The following is a 22,918-nucleotide window of genomic DNA, read 5'->3' as shown; positions in this document are numbered from 1 at the left end:
GAATTGATATGTTTTTCAGAATTTCAGGTTTTAATTTACTTGGAGAAAACGGTGACAAATAATGTCATTATTTGAAAATACGTATTTCTTTATGGTGCAATAGTATTAAGTAATACGGTAGTTTTGCATTTATTGTTATCTGCCTTTCTTCTACCTACAAAGGAAATTATTGGTGGCATGCTGGACCTGGAACCACAGCTCTGGAGAAGAGGAATCAGACAGAACTTTGAGGGTCAGAGGAAGAAGGTGTTGCAGTTTGCACAGTGGTGGAAACCATATGACTTTACAAAAAAGAAAGAATGAGTACATCCCTGCAGTCAAGGACTATATAAGCCATAAATTATATTAAAGGGTATCTCATATGTTAAGAATAACACCAGTGTGTTATGTATTGCTAATCTATTTTAAAACCAAGGGTATTGTTCAATTGCTGGTTACCTGTTTCTGGCTTGGACACTGTGGATCACCTGAACCTGCAAGCCTGACAAACGAGAAGTGTACAGTGGTTTTAGTTTTTCATGTTTTAGATGAGCCAAAAGGACAATATCCATGTGGCCATTGGAGTTCTTCAAAATGTACCTTCTGCTTTTGGAAGTTTTTATGATCTTTGAGGCAACTGATATTTTTATTACTGTATTTAGCATAGAGCCAGTGCTTAATTGCTATGGTGACTTTTTGTAGAAAATGGTGTACGTTTTAAGAACATTTGATTAACACAAATACATTGTTGCAGAAGGTAACTGTATGGAAAATAATTTTCTGATTTTGAGTCCTTGTGTTCTTTAAGTTGAGTCATTGCAGTAACACAAACATTCACATAGGTTGTGATTGATAAACCTGCTGTTTCCTCCCTGCACAAGAATTAATGCAATTTTTTGTGCGTTTTGTACCTACTTCTTTCAATATGAAGTAGTCTTCCAGCTGACCTGTTGCACAAAGGATGGTGAGACAAACCATAGCTGATGCCAAGTGACAGCTTTAATGGTAACAGTTGCTTTTGATGACAACAGGAAAAAAAAAAAAAAAGAGAGAGAGGAGGGTGGAGGAACCTTAAGGGAAAACACTTTGTGGTGGCCAGCAAAGAAGAAAATCATCGGAGATCTCTCCAGGTGATCTCCCCTGGGCATCACCTCTAGTGTGGCAGGTGGTCCACCATAATACTTTTCCCATAATAACTGTATATAGTTTTCACTGGGACCTGCTCAAACTCCCTGCTGGTTGTTCCTGCTTGGTATGCTGTTAGTGTTGGTTGGCACACGCTGATCAGAGGTAAGAGTTGCATCTTAATTGATATTTGAGCTTTGTGTGTGGATGTCACTGGGAAATGCCTGTGGGCTTACTGTCTTCAGTGTTACTCACTATAGGCTTTTGTTTTTTCTTTTGTGTAAAAGTTACAAAATGGGGGTAGGAAAGCGTGAAGAGGCGGGAAAAAGGATGATTCTTGCATTACTGTCAATCACTTTCCATGGGAAACCTGATATAGCAGGCTCGGGCTTCGCAGGTGCAGAGCTGGGAGATCAGGACAAGGAGAGAAGGACACTGATGAAAACATTGCCATATAATCCTCCCGGTGCATAAGGCAAAGGGTGCAGACTGGCAAAAAAAAAAAAGACTGCAGTGCTACAGAGAAAGGCTCCAAATAGCAAGTGGAAGGCCCTTAGCGCAGGAGAGTTTAAGGCATTGTGTAGGTCTCTCAACAAGCTTCCTGTTCTGTGGAACCATTGCCCTGTACAGCTCCGCTAACTGTTGTGAACCGCTCAGATTAAAAAATGGGTCACTAAATATTACAGGGTTGAATAAGTGTTCTATAAGGTGGTCTTCTGCAACTTTTCTGAAGAGCTAGTACTTTTTTTTCCTCCCCCTACCCCATTTTGTCAAATAAGTCTGGTAGAGATAGAAATCTACCGTGCTGTGAATTGTTTTCTGTAGGATCTTTGTAAATGTGTCACTGCAAGAGAAATAACTTAAAAATAAGATGTCGTGGTAATTTTAGTGATTTAATGTTTTTCACCAGCAAGCCATGGATAAAAGGGCCAGTTCTACTGTTCTCCAATAAGTTTTGATCTTCCTTAGGCAGCTGGGGAGATTACAGAGCAAATAGGACATGAAATAGTAGCTGCTAGTAGTTGCTTAGAATGTGATGATGCTGAAGCAAATTTAGGTAAGTGCAGTGTTTGATAGTGTAAAGCGTGACTAAAATTGTTTTCTTGGAAAGTGTATGTTGCCTCCAGTCTCAGCTTTCCCCCTGGATGATAGCCGGGAAGCGGCAGAGGTGACTGTCTTTAAAGGCCACAGAAAAGTCTTTATCCAACGCTGTGCTGGAAGTGCAATTTTTCTAAATAGTATCACCTCTCTCAAAATTCGTGTTTCTCAAGGGAAGCACTGTGTTTCACAAAACCTATCTAACTTTTACATAGAAAAGGCCTCTGACTCATGATCTGTACATACTGTATTATTCTGGTTTCAGCAAAACCTGTGATATTCTTTGGACCAGAAAGGACTCTGAAATGCAAAGTAAGAGTAACAATCTCAAGCTGGTGATAAAGGAAAATGTGTCTGTGTCTTACTCTATTAGAAGTTTTCAGAATGGGAGATTCTGCTTACCACATACACTGAGAATAGTATCTTACTCTAGCAGGCCACAGACCAGACACGTATATCTTCAGGTTAAGCTGTTCCTCTTCATAAATATTTCTAAATATTCATGAGGTCACAAGACTGAACACAGCTTGTTAGGGCACTTACACTGAAGGGATGGTATGCTTAGACTTCAGTCCTTACTCTTATAAATATTAAAATATTTTAAATAGACCTTCATCCAGAAGAGTGCCCAATACCTAAATTCTTTGGCAGTAAGAGGTGGAAAATGTAAATTCAGGTGCCTTTAGGAAGAATAGGGATCAAAAGCTGCATTTCTTACATTGCTGTAAATGTGTTCCTACATACTCTTTCATATACCCAGGAAGGAAAAATGACTTCTCTCCAAGTGAATCCAAGTGTGCGATTTAACAGGTGTTAGAATATATCCATGTCCTGCCCAAGATTCTTACATGTAATATGTGTTGCTACTCTTCTGCTCGCTGCCTGGCATAAAATGCAGTGTTTCCCTGCTATCAAGTCAGCTTTTCCCAGCTTGGAGTACTCCCCTCCTTTGTATTTGCTTGCTGTGCTGAAGAAATTGTGTCCTCTTGCCTGCATTCCAGGTCTTTCAGCAGTTCCAGGGAACGTGTGCTGCACCAGCTGCTCGATCAGGCCCTGGGTGAGGGCTGAGCCGGACCTCACACTGCAGAGCTTTCTATTCAATTATGTTTGCCACTAGGCTCTCTGGAGAGAACCAGGATGGATGCTGTAGGCAAACAGATCATCTGCCTGGGGCCTTGGTACCTTGAAGATTCCCAGACTGGGTCTGTCTTGGGGCAAATGAGCTAAACAGGTTCCTGTAAGATGTCTCACTTTATTCTTTGCTTTTTCTCAGGCTGTACTATTCAACCTGATATTCCCCAGGCCCATGCGGTTGCTGTAGAAAAACTGCCTGAAGCACGAGGTGGTTGTCTTCCCGTTAAGGGCCTGCATTTTGAGGTTGTTCCTTTTGCTCAATTTGAAGGAAAACACCATGAATTTTTACTATACCATTAGCTACAAAATGTGCAAAAGCTGCCATGGTATCGTTATGCTTACCATCAGCAGTGGTTGGTTGATGTCAAGGTGATTGCCTGAAGTCATCTGTTGATGTAAACTGAGGTAATGTAAAATGAGGCTGATGTAAGCTGAGATGACCTCAGCTAAAATGGAAAGCAAGGCTTTCTGTTAATTGCTGGTGTTGCTTCCAGATATGTAGTTCTCATCTATGTGCATATTCCACTTGCTTTTCCCTTCTTTTGTGTTTTCCTTTGGAGTAAGACTGCGAGGTGTTGCATTTAGTGCAGTTTGGGTGTGATTTTGCTTTGTACTTGTTAAAATACCTGGAAGAGAACAGTTTGGGTTTTTGTTGCTTTTCTAGAAAATCAGTATAGCAACACTCAATCTTAGCTCTATTTGGGCTGATTTTTTTTTTCAGTAGGTTCATGAATCCAAACAGTAAGTTATTCCCAAAGTCATAAATGAAATGTGATTTAGTGGGATTTTACATACTGAGTTCAACCAACTTGTTTTAAATTTCATATGAGTTCTGATTAGAAAATAACATGTTAAAATTAATAGTAACTCTGATGGCAAGAGATCACAAATCTCCTGCAGTCTATGAAAGATGAAACATTTTGATGGGTCCCTTAAGGGTTCTGTCTGCGGTCAAAATTTCTTCAGCATTTCCTGTCTTCTGCATCTGTATTTTTATCATTAAAGCATGTTTTCTCTTTCTAATTCCAGCTGGGCTGCTAGGTGAAAAGATGTGGTGACACAGGCTGCTACGCTCTTGCTTTAAGTGTGGCTGTTTTGGAAATAAGATCCTTAATACCTAGTTAGAAGTGCCATTTTTAGCCCTCACAAATCAAGACAATCTAATTCAGTATGACGGAACTGACTTTAGAAATTCAAGCTTGCTAACATTATAATTCTCATGCGCATATTGATGTAGCTGTGTGGTAACATTACTTTTCTAGATGTTGCATTTGTGTCGTTAAAAGTGAAAAGGAAGGGTAATAGGCTGACTTCAGGAAAGTCATGCTGCTACACCCTTTACAGGGAAGCTGGTGTAACTTTTACCTCCCAAGTTAAGAACCATTGGAAGTTGGTTATAAAAGAATATTTAAGCTATCCTTGGGTCCTAGATTTCAAAGCTAATAATACAATTCCAGGATTGTTCTAGGGAAATCTTTGGAAGAGAATTATCCGTCATTGCAGAAGTTGATGATTTTGTAGTTCTAAACACTGTGTCGTGCTTGGTGATCAATCTCACACAACTGACCTGCTACCTCTGTTTATTCTGATACTTATCATAGAAGTGTCTGTGAAGTACTAGAACAATATTTTAAAAGGACAGCATCATTGCAGGACATCTTTAACTAATACAAGCATTGTTACCCTCCCAGGTGTGGCCTAAGCACTGTACACAGAGAGCCCAGAGGCACATCATACAACATAAAATGAGTTTCGGTTATGTTAGAGGAAGCATAGTCTGAGCTCTTGACACGTGGGTAGGTGCAAAAAGTTCATTCCCCAGTGCACAAGCTGCATGTGCCTTTGTACGTGTGGTCTGAGGGCAGCTGCTGGCCTGACATGGCTCTGATGAACCTGCTTTAACTTCTTTCTTGGCACTGAAAAATCCATCAATTAATTCTTTCTAAATTTTTAGCTTTTGTAAAGCAAGTACCCTAGAGCATACATGCAGTAAAAATGAATTTAGCGGAAAACACAAGCATAATTAACCCTTTAGAGTAAAGTTGAAGGCATTCTTCATGGACCAGTGTCCTTCTGGGGAGTATTTTTCTTCAATATTTTCTGGTTTGATTTCTGGTCATTGATGTACAACTACTGGCCGCACGTCGATTTGGAATGATAGGTATGTACACTTTGGTCTTGAGACAAGGTGAGATGACTTTGTAAGTCTCTTACCTCTTTCCGCTGATATTTTATGTGAAAATGGCTTGGAGCAGCACTTTTAAGACAAGATATGAACAGCTAACAGAGCTGACATTTATTTAATGTGGTGTAAATACACAGTTATCACTGTACGGCTTCTCCATTGCTGTTGTCACAGGTTTGCAAGGCTTCATTTGGGGATGCCAAGTGTTCTCTCATGTCTCTAGCTGCTTTTTAAAGCCATCTCCAGGTGTGTGCTTTGTAGTTGTTGGAAAGCATTACAGCTCTTCCAGCTCTTCCAACATTCTCCCTTTTAGTGCAGAACAGCTCTTTGAATGTTTGACCCCGGTTCAGTAGGTCCAAGAACTTGCCTGTGAGGTAGAAGAAGACAACTGACAGTAACAGTGTCTTCATAGATGATGGCATCTTCAACTGGAACCAAGTATGTAGGCTCTTAGTTTAGAGTTAACATGGGCAAATTCAGTCAGAGATGATGACCTTGTGCTTTTTCAGTCCTTTTCTTTCCTGGCTGCTATTGCAGGACTTAGGTTTTCATCGTCTTAATCCAGGCTGCTCTTTCATTGGGTAGATTGTCTTAGTGATACCTGCTAAGACAGAAAATATTTGCTAGAACCGGCAGGTTTAGCCAGTGAGCCAATAAGAGTGATCAGTCTGTACTAAAATATTGTGTCTTTGCCTGAATCACCATCTCTCATGGTTGACACTGAGCATTTGCTACTATTACCTAGTAAAAAAAGGTACAAACCCTGGCATGCCCACTGTTTTTAGAGTAGTATCAGCATTCCGGTTCTCCATGTGACTGTGTGTATTAGGATGTGTGTTGATTACATTTAGGGAACAGCTGCTGAGACTTAATATGATTTCACTAGTCTTACACTGGGCTTTACATCATTAAAAATGTCAGAATATGTCCCTTATCAAAAGGAGGAGGTAGTTTGAATTTAATTTAAAATAATAATAGTAATAATAAAAAAAAACAATAAAAAACCAGAAAGGAATTACAACTTTACTTGTTTATGTACTTATTCTGCTAACACTGGATTTAGTATTAAGTAAACCTTAAGCCTTTCATAAGTGGTTTTTGGCATCCATAGAATTGGAGGAGGAGGAGAGGAAATAATTTTTATTTAGTTGTTCCCAAGACAAGATCAGGTATATTAGTGGTATTACGAGATCGGTTTTCTCTATGAAGACCTCTGAGGAGGGAAAATCCACAGCCTTCCTGAACAACCTTTTCCAGTATTCACTCTTTTCAGCATGAAATGTTTTTCTTCTTGCTCTTTAATCTGAATTGTCCACAATTCAGGTCCAGTATTTATTGTCTTGTCTGTTATGGAACTGTGAAATGTTACTTCATTCTTCAGAGGTTCCTTTTACATGTTTGAATACTGCAATCAAGTTGTCTTTCTGCATTGTAGTCTTCAGATTAAACTGTGCATATTGTTTCAGTGTTTTCATGTAGGTTATTCTTTCTGTTCTTCTTATCATTCTTTTGTTCTCTGGAGTCTCTCTGGTTCATAAAGACATGATGGAAGGTCTCAAGAGTGGATACATTATCTCAGGGAGGTGTTATCAGTGTGTCTGATATGAAAGGGTTACTGCTGTTCTTGGTGGAATATCCTCCTATTCATTTCCCCCTACCCGATGCAGTGTTTGCTTTTTTCACAAAAGTGATATTATAAAGCCCACGGCTCCCTGCAATCTTCAGATCCTCTCCTGTTTCCAAGTCAATTGTTTGCTATTATAGCTGGATATTTTTTGCCCAAGTCTATGTTCTTACTCTTATCTTTTTTGTCTTTGTTTCCTTCTCATAGATCATATTTTTCCATTTTGCTGAGATGATTTTGAATTCTACTTCTGCTTTTAAATGATTTATTTATTTACAGCCCCTTGAGTCATCTACAAAATTAAACAGCAACACTTTATTGTGGCAACTAGAAATTAATGCCACATCCATGTGTACCCTGCAATATTTGTGTTCATCTGTTTCCCTGCTATCACTTTTATTGTTGCTGGTGGACTTGCCGCAGCTTCTGATACCATTATTCTTGCTATGGATGTGGGTGCTGTGGGTGTTGTAAGTAGCAAAAGCGATAGGAAGGGTGGCTTTAGAAGAATCAAAACCCAGTATCATCTGGGAAAGGTGAAGGGGAAATGAACTCCAGGATTATATTCTGTGGTGAAAAAATGGGCTGCAAATCAGACATTCCTGTGATACCATTCACAGTCAGGTCATCTGCCTGGCTATGTCCCCTCCCAACCTCTTGCACATCCCCAGTCTAATCACTGGGAGGGACAGAGGAAGAAGCAGAGAAGGCCTCGATGCTATGCAAACACAGCTCAGCAACAGTGGAAACATTAGTGTGTTACCAGCGTTGTTTTGGTCAGAAATCTAAAACACTGCACCATATGAGCTGCTATGAAGAAAACTAAAATCTCCATCCCAGCCAAAACCAACACATACAGGAGAAGAATGAGTGTTAGGTTCTGCTCAGACTTGAATGCAGTTTGGCTGTCTGGTCACGGTATAGGATCAGAAGATAAGAAACTCAGCTGATTTTCTCCCTTTAAAAACTGTCACTACTTTTCAGCAGGTTTGGGATGTGCTAAATTCTCTATTGTAGACTTAAGTGAGGGCCCCTTTGCTGCAAAGCAACATTTCTTCTATATCCATCTATTGCTGTTTGTGAATATTCTTGAAATGGTAAGAAATCTTTTTTACCCACTGCCGGTGGGATTCAGCAGAATGTTAAATCACTTTTATGTGTCCACCTCTGAGCTGTGTGTCTTAAGTTCACATAATGTTCAGTTTTGGCTTAGTCAATAAAGTTAATGGAGCCTTGGAGAGTGATTCCTCTTCCACTACTGTAGGTGGCCTGATGGGTTAATTGAACCATTCCCCAGGCTCTAGTGACTGTTGGTAAGGGAGAAATACCTACTATTATTACTTTTATTATGCAAAAGCAGTCTAAATCTGGCCAAGAGAAGCACTTGATGGAGGTGTAGCCATCAGTATGGCTATCCTGGTAAAGCATTTATCTTTGTTCCACATCGATGCGAGGATTCTTTCAAATGTTGCAAGGTACCTCTATGTTTAAATAGGGGTTTTACAGTCAGAAATTAAAGGTTTATTTTGCTTGGGTTTCTGTCTGTCTAATCAGAAGTGATCAGAGCACTGACCCGTGCATCTGTCAGCAAAAAAACCCTTGGTCGGAATCAATGTATTTCAGTGAAATGGCTCAGCTTTATTCAAACAACTCAATGAATTAAACTTTGTGGCTGATGTTCTCAGCAGTTCTCTCTCCTTGCTTATTATGTGTTGAAAATTAATGTGATATTCCCCTATTTAGTATTTTGAGCCAGCTGCATTTAGAATGAGTGGAAGACAACTGCCCATGTAAAGCAGATCTGGAAAGCTCGAGGTTGGGTCCTGCTTTGGCCCATGCTCATCTTGGGGCAAATTACCAGCTTGCTTTGCCCATTGCTGTTGGCAGACAGTGAGGGGACCAGCAGAAGTTTTGAGAGACTTGCTGGAAATGATGTGCTGTGAGTACTTGCAGTGATTTCCAAACAGGTTGGTTGAATTTAAAAGTATATACTGGCTGTTTCTGAGAACTCCGGGGAAAATGTTATCTGTAATTACAACATAGATTTGGGATTTGAAAAGCCCTGAACAACTTAATATGCTTTTGAAGGCAGAGAGCAGACAGAGAATTTGGCTATTATCTCTTTTTACAAACAGCACATGCTTCTCAAGAGATTTCTGTGAACCAGCTCTCCTCTTTGCCTGATGTGTAGTCTTTTATGGGAAGCTTTTGGATTATTCTCTCTTTAAAGCAAAAATATTTTGGCCAGTATCAGAAGAGAAACAGATGATAGGGAATTCACCTTAAATCCATGTAAGTAGTTATTGTCTCTGTATATAGATGTCTGGAAGACTGTGGATAAGTAGCATTTTATGTTTCCTACTGAATATGAAACTTTTCTAAAGCTTTGTTGAAAACTGAAAAAAAAGTTAAGTCCTCCAATGAAATCTTAATCTTCAGGACTTTCATCTTCACAGCTCTTTACAAACATTAACTTCATATGAGTGAAGACTTTGACCAGCACAGCCCCTCTGACAGCTGTGGGACTTCTGTCCCTGCAGACTGAATTTGCCCCCACGCCTCTGCACATCCCCTACCTCAACCAGTGCTGGGGCTTTGGGCTGCTGAGAGTGCCCAGACGGCCCCCTCAGATCCCAGCTCCTTGTGCACCCCTGAGATCCCGCTCACTTCAGTTGATCCTGTTCTCCTTGAAGTGCTCCTTGTCCACAAACACTGTTTTAAATGATTTATGACAGCATGGTCTTTTATTTTTAGGTTCTGTGCAAACCTTCCAAATCAAATCTTGGTGGGAACTGCTGCCTGGGATAATCTTGTTGTCTTCCTCTCCACTAATGAAAACCAAGTTCGGTCTTGCAGTTAAACGGTAGGGTTGTCTTCCTTACTACATATTTATACAAATCAGACAGGAATACAGGTAGATGAGAACAGTAATATGATTCTGGCGTATTAAATAATTAACTTCAGAAAGGTCAATGAGTCCCTGCCTAACAGAAGAGCAGTGCTAGAAAGCCTGGATTGTATTTCAGTGATGGGAAGAGAAGACATGCAAGTGGGTTGCCAGGACTCCAGTTCACCATTTACTTGCTCTTGATTCATGGAAGAGTTGCGCAGCACTTGTAGGATGTGAGTTTGTTGTGCAGTGAAGATGCTCACTTCTCCCATCTTCAAGCCTCTTTATCATATGTTTTCTGTGAATTGCTGTGATTTAAACACTAATACTTATTTTTAAGGTATCAGAGATATGAAAATGTAAGATGATGATAAGGGTTTCTTCTAAACTGGAAGGAGCTGGTTTGCAGCTGGTGGCAGTATCCTGGCTTTATTTATGTTAGAGACCAGACAGACATCAATGGCAACCTTGCCTTCCCACTGGTACCTGTAATCTTAGTCTGCAAGGGCTCTGCAGGGAAAAGCACAAAAGGCAGAAATGGGGTGAAATTAGTACGGGACACATTTGCATTTAAGGAGACTCAGGACTCTGAAAAAGAGATTTTAAAATGGATTTTTTTTCCCCCTTGGAAAAAAACTCAGAAGGGCTGGTAGCAAGATGCTGAAAGATAAGCAGAACACATCTGTATTGCAAATACATGGCCTGTTGTAGCCCAGGCAGGTAATGCTGACAATAGTTCCTTCATTTGCTCCGAGTATGTTATGCTGGCATATATGTGTGTGTGATGGCTTCTGCAGCCAGTGGTGGCAGTGCCTGAGCTGGAGCACCATACACTGCTTCGGGCGCCACAGCTCTGGGATCTGGGGGTTTGAGAACAGGCTGAAGAGCATTTTTTGAGAATGACCCACTGGGGTTACTCAGTCTTGGAGCAGAGGAGTGCACTGCATCACCCTCAGTCCCTCATTGCCCGTGGCCTGTAGTTTCTAGGGCATCTGCACACCTGTGCTTGACAGTTCAGTTTCGTCACAGGAACATAGGGTTAGGGACAGGATATTTTTGTCACAGATACCAGGGGGCCAATTCACAAGCATTGGTCCATATTACAAGCTACAGATTTGTAAGTAAACAAAAAGTGATTAGCAGAGGTCCAGAAAAGCTGTAAACAATAACAATTTTACAGGAAACAAGCCAGAGAAAATAAGTGGCATAAATTTTTTATTTTTTTTTTTAATTTTCAGTAGCAGGATGTTATGCTGCTTGGGAGTAGAGTATATGATTCATGATACAAAGAGGCAAGAAGTCAGGCAACAGCTAGCCATGAATGTGGGGGCAAAAAAGCATCTGTAAGGGTTTCCAGCATCACATAAAGATACAGAACATCCCATCTTTTCCCGTAGCCTTGCTCTGATGTTTCACAGGGAAGTGAAGAAATAGTCCAGGGATGAGTTTTACACCAAAGGAGGCCAAATTCAGTATGAATACTTCAGGGGAAAAAGTTGTCAGCAACTTTAAACAACGAGCAATTGAATTTCCTTGAACTGGAAAACATTAGCTTAAGGTCTCCTGCGTGAAAGACTGTGCCATTAACAAGGATTTTGCTAATAAAAATACAACTTTTCTTAATAAATGCTTTTGTTAAAAGAAGTATTTGTTTCTCTGCTGCTCATATATTTTCCTTTGCTTTTATAATCAGGTTATTCTTCAGTTCTGTTGCTGCTAGTCCTGTGGTGTTTTGCACATATGGCTGCATTACTTAGGGCAGGGTTCCTCAAACTTTTTAAACAGGGGGCGGGCGCGCGGATGAAGTGGCAGGCAGTCATCTGCGGCTGCTTGGTTTCCCCCCCCCCAAACCCCTGGCGGGGGGCGGGGCAGGGGGGTTCTGTAAATACCGGGGGCCGGATTGAGGACCCTGGGGGGCCGTATCCAGCCCGTGGGCCGTAGTTTGAGGACCTCTGATATAGGGCAATAATTTTGTGATGTTTCATTTTCTTAAATTAGCCTATATGCATTACTTGAGTAACACAGTTATCGTTGTATACCTTCTTCTTAATGTGTTTTGGACTCACAGAAGATCTCTGGCTCTGTGGTTCTCATTGGATGGTTTTTGTGTTGGTTTTGTTTGTTTGTTCAGTTGGTTGGGTCTGGGTGTATTTTTGGTGGGTTTCTTTTTTTCTTTTCTTTTTTACCCCTGTAGCACATTGCATGCAGTATGTCTGTTAATTTGAGGGTGCCAGCAAGAACACTTCTCCTCTATGGTATCATGCTTAGCATCTCTGTACACGAATTCCTCTTTAAGTAGACTGGCACTGCCTCATCCTGGGTAATCCTCAAAGACCTGTGCTGTTCTCTTTTCTAAGAGGTGGGGGTCTTGGGGACAGGGTCTGCTTATTGGAGATGGGGTGCATGATTATTGATCATCTCCCTTTTCTGAAGGAAGCATGCTATGTAAGAGGACAGGTCTTGGGGAATAACCTAAACGTGATCACTCTCACCTCAGGAAGTGTATTCCACATCTGGATCAGCTTATTAAGGATATTTACTAATGAAGCCCTAGTGTGGTGAAACATTATTTTTTGCAGCCCATTATTTTTTTGCACTGAGTTGCCACTTGTTTAATAACAGACAGACAGCAGGACCTTTTAAAACTGCAGGCCTGACAACTTTATGTTAAATCTGTTATTTCAGTTTAGTCTTTTAACAGCATGTCTAAACCCCAATCTGAATCCTCACATATAATCACATTACAGACCAGTTATTTTGCTTGCTGAGTCACTTTGTCAGTTTGACAGCATGCCTGGCAGAAAATTTCAGTTCCTTTAAATTCTTTGATTAAATAAATTAATTCAGAGTTTTATTTTGTTTGGAGATATCACGGCCTGACTCTCCCACTGAGTCATAGTCCCCACTGATAGTTACTATTGGGATTTATTCTTTCTCCAGCCCTTTGAAGCTGGAGAGATCTCTTTTGTGGTAAAGGTAATGAGCAATCATGCTTCTGGGCAAAATCCTTCTTACTGTCATGCTGGGGCACAGATCTCTGGTCTCCCTGTATTTGAAGACCTAGTCCCAGCTCATTGCTTGTATTGGCCAGAAGTCTGTATTTCTCTCTAGCAGCCATGAATGGCCAATGCAACACGTAGTCATGAAGAGGGGGTTGATCCTTACGAAGGATGTCTTCCTGATGTGTTATTATTTAAAATCGGGAATATAAAGATGTGTAGACAGAGTTTGGAGATGGGACAGACTCTTTTAGATTTGAACAAGCTGGTCTTGAAGTTTGAAGTTAACAAGTACTCGTGGTGTTTGAACTTTGGAATATATTTGGTTGCCTAGAAAAGCTGGGTACCTGCAGCCCATCATGAAGACTGAGAACTGTTAACAGAGAAGTACTGCTTGGTCTCTGCTCAGCGTGTTTTTCTACTCATAACGGGAAAGGAACAGTATCAGGATTGGCATTTTGAAACTGTGTCTCAAATACAACAAATACACTATGGTTTAGAATTTATGAATATTGTATTGATATCAGCATGCTACAGACCAAATTGGCTGTTGTGCTGGCTGTTGCCCAGTCACATAACCAGGCCACCTGTATCATGAAGAGTTCAACCTCCAGCCAAAAAACCACTCAGAGCAGAGGAAGGTTCATACTTTTCACTCCTCATTTTGACCGACAGAAAGATTAGAGTTTATGGGGGTTTCCACTTAACACTGTGCAGTCCCCGTGGCTCGGATGTGGTCAGCACAGGGCAATATTTGATAGGAGGGATGATAATCCACTTCTAAGTTATGGAAAGGAAAATTATTAGAGATCTATGTAAGGACAAAATAGGAATGTGTAGGGATAAAATCAGAAGGGCTAAGATGTGAAGTGGATCTAGTGACTTGCAGGGTCATAAAACACAAGGAGAGAGGCTTCTACACCTACGCTAAGAGGAAGGCAATGAAAATACGGCTCCATTGCTGAATTAGGAAGAACGGCAAATAACTGATGGTGCAAGAGATAGATGAAGTAATTTTGGCATCTAACTTTGTAAAAAAGATTTGTTTTGACCAGATGCTAAACACAATTGAATTTTCAAAGGAGAAAATAATTGTCAGGAATAAGGAAAGAAGAGGTAGAACAAAATGTTTGATAACTTACTTGCATGCACGCCAGTCTCCGAAAAATCACCAAGAAACTCTGGATGGTTTGGAGTATTTGGAGGAGATGTGAAAATACTATTACCACAGACTAAAAAAATATTTACAGAGACTTTCAAGTGTAGTGTAATGTTACGGTATGTGTATAATTGCCTAGATCTATGGCCAATAGCTTTGTTCCTTTTGTTAAGGACCTTTTAAAAAAAATAATCACATTCCCTCTGTGGGAATCTTCACACTTCCTTAAAAAGTTACCTTTCCCTCTAAGCAAAGCTTGCAGTATTTCTGCTTTGAGTTTTCTGTTGTTATGCAGTCCAAATAAAAATCATCTGTGAGAAAGTTCTTTCAGATGGAGCTTTATTGTCAAGAAAAACAGTATAACTTTCACTATCCCCTTGGTGACTTGAGCAGCAGAAAGATTGTTCTGAAGTGCAGAAAACCTGCTCTTTGTGCTGGGTAATTTTGCACCTTCTCGTGGCCATGAGGCTCCTTTTTTAGTCCTAAATTCCCTGAAGGAGAGAAAAAAGCTGCAAGAAGCAAAATGTTCAGATCCTGAAAGTCATCCGTGTGCCCTCTCCCTATAAATAAGTAATCCATATTGATTTCCAAAAGGATATATTCAAATAACTGTGGTTTAATGAAATCGTTCTCTTTCCTTCCGTTGTGCTCTACCACTGGGGGGAAAGAAATCTCACCTGTGACAGTTTATGCTTAATACCTACTGTAGGCAGACAGGACCCCCACAGTACTTTGGTGTCACCTTTGACAAGCTTTGTATTGCCACAGAAAGGTGACCCTTGGGAATTAAAAAAGATGAGCTGCATTTCTGTGTCTGCATCTTCAGTCATCTTCCTTCCTTCTGTTGGGATAAGCCCTCTGAGAGGAGAAATTGCTTCTGTACTGAAACTATTTATGTATTCTTTGCAAGACAGGCATCAACGAGAGGTGGTGAAGGTCTGAATCCCTCAGTAGTCATCTGTGTTTGTTCCCAACTAAATCACAGAACTGCTTGAAACTTTGTACACGCGCTGTCCGTCTGTGGAAGAAACTTCTTTCAAATGGCCAGCAGCATCCTCTGGAAGAGAACCTGATATGCAGTTGTGGATTGTAGATACGTTTTAACCAGGACCCCTTGTATCCCTCTGGAGTCTGGTTTTTACGATGAACAATTTACCCTGCCTCCCCTAGCAAGCCGCTGAAGACAATGTTACCTGTGTGGGCAAGTAACCTTCAGAACTTTGCTTCGTCTATGACCTCGGAATTTGCTTGGAAATTAATTCTGCAGTTTCACTAAGAAATGTAGCAAAAAGTGTAGGCTTTTCACTGCTTAGTGGTGAGAGGCAAGAAGTAAAACGTATCTCATCTTAAATTTGGGGGGGTGATTTAGCACTAGTGTAGCGAAGGTGTCTAAACTGCTGTTTTACAGCCAGTGCAGTGAGTGAAGTTGAGAGAGTGATTCAGCCCACTGAGTGTGGGTGGTGGGTTTGGGGTGAGCCAGTGGACTCCAGGCTGTGTCCTTACTGGCTCCATATGGGATGTAATGGGAGCTCAGACACCTGTCTCACATGTAAGACGCCTGCATCGTAGAAACTTAAATCCAGGAAGGTTGCATCGTAGCCTGTATTTCTATGCAGAAAACTAGCATTGTGATTTTTTCCTCCTATATAGGAGTTATATGCTATAGAATATAATCTTTCTACTGTAAGTCTTGCAGCAGCCATCCAAAGACTATTAAATTTCCTTCTAAGATATTAGCCTGATCTAAGATTTAGTTCTAAGATATTAGCCAAATTGTGTCTTACTAAAGGTGGGAAAGTTTGCTATGTTTCACATATTCAATGTTTCATGTTTGTTAATATAATTTAATGTTCTAATGAGAGATGGGGAGAACTGAGGGCTCCTCTTTCTGAAGGTAGAGGATCTTAACTGAGACCAGCCCCTAAAAACTGAGGGTAAGTTTTCACATAAACTAGCAGTTATATTTCAGGAGTCAAAGGCACTGGGCAACATCCCAGAGGACTCACAGAAGAAAAACATGTTTCAAAAAGCAGACTAAAGAGAACTCAGGGACCAGCAGTCTTCTAACCCATACCTTGGAACTGGAAAGAAAGCAAGTAAACATCTGAGGGTTTTACACATAGGTAAGAAGAAAAAAAAAAAAAGAGGATTTTGAAAATTTCTTAAGATTTTTTTTTTGCTTTGAATGATATACAGAGAAAGCAATAAATATGGTGTATATATATAAGTAGAATTTTAGTGATTCTGTAACTCAGGTTGCTTATGGAAGTATCACACATATGAGGATAGTGAAACCCTGAAAATGTTGGTTTGTGCCACTATTCAGTCGATCTCTTTGGTCTCATATAGCACTGGGATCCAGGTGATTCCTATGATGCTATTAAATGTCATGTGGTTGTTAGGTTTAGGATATATGGTTTGCAAAGCCTTAGCACAACCCTGAAAATGTGAAGTACACCAAGGAGGTAATTCTGGCAGAAAGGAAGTTATTTTGAACTTGTGTTCAAATCACCAGTCAAGACGAAGGGCCTCGCAAGACCATTTTGCTCAAGATGGCATGAGGCACTGTGTGTAGCAACATGTGATGCTACTGGAGTGCAGTTCTGCTGCCTTTCACTTAAAAACAAGATGATGACTTACCAGAGGTGATAGAAAATGAAGAAAGCGGATTGGACAGGAACAGTCACATCCCTCTTCTCCTTGTCCCCTACCCTTAATGAAAAGAACATGGAAAGAGCAGAATACCTTTTTGTGACTCCCTCTCCAGCCCCATTAGGCCACATTTTAACACGTCTGTTGTGTTCTGCTGAGCTCCAGTTCTCATGTGCTTCTTGCACGAATGGTGCTATGAAGTCCCTAGGTTACATCAGTAGCCTCTTCATCTGCCTGATAAGGGCCTCCTGTCTTTAATTCCTGCTGACTTTTACTGAACATTTTATTTAATGACTTCAGGTGAACCTTTTTTGCTTTCCCTGGCGCAGGCCTCAGAACAGATGAAATCCCTTGCTTCATGCCCTTATCGGTAATAACAGCATTTTCAGTTAAGCAGCAGTGATCCCAGAGTCAGGGTAGCTCCAGGCTCCATACTCATGCTGGGCGCAACCAGGAAGAGTTGCTGTCATGGAGCTCTGGATGCTTATGCTGACAGTGGACCTATTATTGCAGATAGGATATGTATCTTGGGAGGATCTCATGTTTCTCGTGGCTCATATTTCTGGATGCACTGCAAGAACCCAAACAAAAATAAACACTTCCACAAGATGTTTTAGTGTACCAATTGCAGCAGTTTAATACCATGTAACAATACAGCAGGAAATAGAAGATTTTTTTAAAAAATAACATGGAGCTTTAGAGATCAGGTGTTCAGTTATGGATTCATGACTGTCTATATTTGCAAAAAAGTCTCTCCTCTTTCTAACCATTGTTTAAAGGACCGAGAAGAGCCCAGGCTCCAGACTGAACAGCCCAGGATGTGGCATCTGTACTCCACCTCATAGTTCCCCAAACAAGAAGTAGCCTGGGTAATTTTCTCAGACCTAAGGAAATACGGTTGTTACATGAATCTTGACTGCCACTGCAACTGCAATTGTAGCAGAAGAATGTGTATGTATCCTTGGGTTTTGCAGTTTTGCTTTTGTTTTTTTGAAGAACTTTATTCTGGTGGAATTGCTCAGGACTTTGGAGACAATATGCAATGATGTTTCTCTCATTTTGCTCATTCCTGATTATATATGTTTCAGGCTAGTAATTTTTCTGTTTGCATGAGGATTTTGTTGTCTAATACTTATTTCTTTGATAAAACAAAAGTGATTTTGAAGAACAGAGAGAAAAATACATTATTGCTACTCCAACTGGATCAGACAAATAGTGCTGTGAATATACACAACGAGCAGTTTCTGTCCCAAATACATCATCTGTGGGAAAGACAGGACTATTAGACTATTGTTTAGAGGTGAGAAACCGAGGTGCAAAAAGATAACTTTTCCTTTTATGCTACTTCTGTGATTATGGGTACTTGTTGGACTCAACATGATTGTTGTGTGTGTTCAGTTCTTTCAGATTTGAGCATGAGGAGTATTGGCATGTACATAACACCTTTCAGCTACGTGAACTAAAAGGTTTATGCTTAGAAACTATGGTTCCTCCTTTGGTGAGACTGAGGCAGCTGTTGGAATCCAAGCCGATCCAGTCCAGTGAAGACCAAAACTATCTGGTCGCAGATCGGTAGGCCAGTAGAGGAATTACTCAGGCACAGCCTTGAAGTCATCAGCCTCAGCTTTGTCACTGATAAAGAGGGAAAGCATGATTATTGTGAGTGTTGCTGGGCTGGATATTTGAGGGAGCTTGTGGGCCTATGTGAAGCTTATTATGGGATATCAGAAAAAGTCTGTGGTATTACGTAAAATTTAGTACAAGAGGTTTAGGGAAAGGGGATGGATCAGGGTTGATGGGTGAGGAACAAGCATGAAACAATGGAGAGAAGGAAGGATGAAAAGGGCTAGCTGGGCTGAGCCCTGTGCCTAATGACCACCATCCATCCTATCTTCTTATTAAATTCTTCCCTGAACTGTTCTTTCTTTGTAATCTGACTGTGCTGTGAGAGCTGTGCGGTCTAAGTACCAGCAGCTGGAGAAGGGGCTGTGGGGCCTGGGGGTCTAAATGTCAGCAGCTGGAGGGGCCAGCTTGTGTACAAGACCTAAATGGCAGCAACTGGAAAAACCTCAGTGTGTTAATATTTCTGCAGTGAATTTAATCCTATGTGCATGTTTCCCTGAAAACTTTGAACTGGACTAGCTGGAGGAGACCTGTCTTTGGAAAGACTCAAGATCTTAGTTGGTGTCTAGGTAAGGGTCCTGGGGTCTGGGCATGGATGTCAGGTAGACTGAGAGCCTGTGCTGATATAGGAGGGGTTGGTGGTGGGGTCCCTGTGAGACAAGCATGTGTGCACATCTGTTTCACTAGTGAGCATCAAGCTGGGCGAGCTGGTGGGTAGGAAGAGACCTGTTTATAGGGTAAGGGGGGGCAGGTTCGGGCATGGACATTAGATGGACTCAGGAGCTGTGCTGATCTGAGGGATCTGTGAATGTGAATGCGCTTGTGAACCTGGAGAGTGAAGTCATGTGTGTTCTCACTAGCGGGCTTCAGTCCTGACCAGTTGGAGAGGAGGGATGGGACTCAGCAACTGGTGCCTGTATAGGAGCACTGTTGGTGTTTGTGGGGATACTGGCAAAGGCTGTGCTGTCTGTGGCAGTCTGCATGGTAGCCCACGTCTGTATCCTCGTGTGTGTGTGTGTGTGATGCTCTCAGCCACGCTACTGGCTGAACCTGCAGGCATCTGAAAGATTTGAAGGCTACTTTGTAGCTGACTGGCATTTCTGAAAGCTCTAAGCATATGGTATCAAAGGCATGGACCTAATTAAATGACTCTCTTAAAACAGTGACCATATGTTATCCTGCTTCCCTTGACTGCAATGACATCTGCTAACAATAAAAGAAAAAAAAAAAAAGTCATGCCAAAGGTCGTGTGTTATTTCCATGAGTTAGAGAAAACATGCGTTCCTAAAATTCCCACAGCACCAAATGTAATGACTCATTGCCTCTGTTTATTCCTTAATTACAAAGCTTCTATGTGAGGGTCTCAGTTTTATGACAACAGATCTCACTGGCATCACTTTCTTAATGACTCTGCTCCATGGCATGTTTGGGTCCAAGCATGGAATTAGGCTGAGGGAAAAGTGTACCTTGGGATTTCCAGTGATGAAAACCCCTGGCATCCACAGCTCCAACACCTACTGACTCATAGCTGGGAAGAAAATGTGTGGAAAATTCTGGGAAAACTGCTGCACATGCCAAGAAGAAGCAATAAAGCTGTAAGGTTTAAGGCAGAACTAGCTGATGTACGTTGTGGTACAGCCGGAACCACGTAAAGCAAGAGACCACTTCCAGGTATGTATTCCATCATCACATTCCCACAGTGCTGCTGGACACAGACTCCTGAAAATAATGCTGGTTTGCTCGGTGTAATTTGGAAGTCAGAAGGAATTGTAATTATCCAGTTGAGTGATGTCCAGCCTTCAGCTGAAACTTGCTAATGAAATAGCTTTGTTTTTCTGGCTGCCTCTAGTTACAGCCTGAAGTGTGCTCCTACCTGTGGCAGAGACATGACCAGTAGTTCAGGTGGTGATGACGTTAGGAGGTCCTGCCAACCCGAAGAGAAGCTAATCCCAAGAGAGAGGCATGGCACAAAATGTGAAGCTGCTCCAGGAGTGGTGGGAAAGTTGATCAGAGGGGACGAAAGATCACTGTACAAAAATGGTGTTTGAAAATATGAAGGAAAAGGAAAAACAGGAATAGCAATTGAGAGAAGGAGGTGAGGGAATGCTTTCCCTCTTAGTGTCATCTCTGATTGGTACAAAGATTAGGAGAAGCAAAAGAGATTTGAGCAAGTCTGAGTCATCTCTTCAATATGAGGGTGAAATATTCTTCTGCAGAGTCCTCTCTCCCCTTCAGGGGATGCTTCTGGGAGGCAGTCTGCCTAACTGAGGTGACTTTAGGCCTGGCAGAGAAAATTGTGCTTAATACAAGCAAAAGGAAATGTGTTTGGGGTAGTAGCTGAGCTTGCAGACACCCACTTTTGATGATTTTGGTTTCAAAGGTGGCATGTGTTACCACTGAATGATTAAAGTGTTATCCTAATTAATCTGGACCTGCAGATCACAGTGTCTCTGAAACACTTTTTCTTCATTAATTAGTGATTTAACGTTGTGGTTAGGTACAACAAAATCTGCCTTTCCCTGGCACAGGATATGCTCTAGCTTCTTTTAATGTGATTTTTCTGAAAGAAAATGAAATGTCTTTTTTTTTTTTTTTTTTTTTTTAAAAAAAAAAGTCTTCATTTGGACGATCATTCTTCATGAAACTGAACTAAAAGGAGTTTCTTTAGATGCTTAAGTAAAGACTGCAGAAAGAAATAACTGACACACATTCAGCCCGAGGAGCTGGAGATGTCTGTTTTCTACCAGCCTTTTAACTAAAGCCAGCGTGGGTTGCCCAACACATAGACTGCAGCTGAGCTGTGAAGATTCCCTGGCAAGTCCATAGACAATACTAACTCTCAACTTTTGTATTCTGTGCTGTTCAGGACAGCATCACCTAACAAGGACTTGTGCTTAACTATCAGTTACATTTTTATATTAGGAAGCCTCAGCACATTTAGATCCCAGACGTAATTTATTCCTCTTGTCCAAGGGAATGACTCAGTTTCTTGCAGCCGCTGTGACTGACTCAAAATATATCACTCACTTTGCATGAAAAATAATGCTGAAGGCATATGACTCCATAATGACTGCTCTGTGGCCATTTTGTGGTCTTTGGCTCACTCCCGTTATAAATCTTGTATTTCTGAGGTATTTCCAACCCGCTTGTTGAAAATTGCGTCAACCTGATGTTCAATATTCAAGATGTTGGTTAGAAAAATTTTCCAGGAGTTTAATAAGATGCAGATGTTGTAGTCAAAGGTAAGCTCTCCTGAGATGTAACATTTCTTCTCAGAGCTATCTGAGTTCACATGGAAAGCTTTGGGGAGGGAGGAAGAGCAGAAGCCCCACAGCTATTCGATGTAGTTTGAGTAACCCCATACAACCATACACCCTGTATACCTAATAAGATTGTGCCTGGCCTGAACAGCTTACAACCCAGAGAAAGAGAGGTGCAAACAGGTGAATGAGGTTGGGGAAAATGATTTTTCTGTGTATCAGGGCCAAGCCCAGCCTGCCCAACTGCAGAACCATTCTTGAAAACCTGGAGCAATTCCAGGTGCTTGTATCTTTTTGTCCTCATTCTGTTGGTGTACAAAGAGTGAACTAATGGTTGTTTTTGGTCTCATTACAAGAAAGGCTTGGTATAAGTGGTCCTAACAGATTTAAACAGGACTAGCATAGTTTGAGGTAAGTGAATAGTGAACAGGTGTTTTTTGTTGTTGGTTTGTTGGGGGTTTTTTTGGTGGTGGGTTTTTTTTTTTGTGTGTGTGGTTTGGTTTTTTTGTTTGTTTGTTTGTTTGTTTTTTTAACTGTTCATCCATAAGAAATGTGCTCAGTAAGCTGACTTGGTGTTCCATGCTTACTGGACAGCAAAATCAGTCTGCATTCGGAATCTTTTAGGATGTATGTAAAACTGACTTAAGTAAGTCAAAGTCTGTTTACACAAAACCCAGCCTGCCAGCAGAGGATCAGACAGGACAGATGATAAGCACGTTGGAATTAGGAGCCTCACAGTTTGCTAGGAAGTTGCTTTAGATAAAGAAAAGGAAACGTCTCTGGGGAAATCGCACTCAAATGCATATGAGTAGAGAAGTGCTGGAGGAAGAACGTGGGAGAGGCATGTGTCCTGGTTTCAGCTGGGATAGAGTTAATTTTCTTCTTAGTAGCTGGTGCAGTGCTGCGTGTTGGATTTGGTGTGAGATCAATGTTGATAACACCGTGGTGGTTTTAGTTGTTGCTGGGTGATGTTTATACTAAATCAAGGACTTTTCAGTTCCTTGGGCCCTGCCAGCCAGAGGGCTGGAGGGGCACGGGACATTGGGAGGGGACACAGCCAGGACAGCTGGCCCAAGCTGGCCAAAGAGGTAGGTATTCCATACCATATGACATCATGCTGAGTGTATAAACTGGGGGAAGAAGGAAGGGGGGGACATGTGGCATTACGGCGTTTGTCTTCCCGAGTAACT

At 41.2% G+C, this 22,918-nt stretch overlaps 1 protein-coding gene across 2 annotated transcripts in view; it reads left to right on the top strand.

The window, feature by feature from the left end:
• CWF19L2 (CWF19 like cell cycle control factor 2) overlaps positions 1-21,059 on the top strand; it is a 104,588-nt gene extending 83,529 nt beyond the window's left edge. Inside the window, exons 18-19 of one of the 2 annotated variants that reach the window (XR_013926314.1) lie at positions 163-1,269; positions 9,900-21,059. Coding sequence is in view for 1 of the 2 variants with exons in the window: in XM_080377061.1 (XP_080233187.1) it covers positions 163-303 (141 nt within the window). In the remaining variant the exon portion in view is untranslated. Of the gene's footprint in view, positions 1-162 lie in introns of both variants that reach the window. The other variant, XM_080377061.1, reaches the window with a different exon arrangement.
• Positions 21,060-22,918: the final 1,859 nt, after the last annotated feature.

This window comes from Falco punctatus (assembly GCF_963210335.1).
Source record: "Falco punctatus genome assembly, chromosome: 2".
Taxonomy (NCBI): domain Eukaryota; kingdom Metazoa; phylum Chordata; class Aves; order Falconiformes; family Falconidae; genus Falco; species Falco punctatus.
The sequence above is the reverse complement of the archived record's forward strand: the minus strand, read 5'-3'. Positions and strand labels throughout refer to the sequence as shown.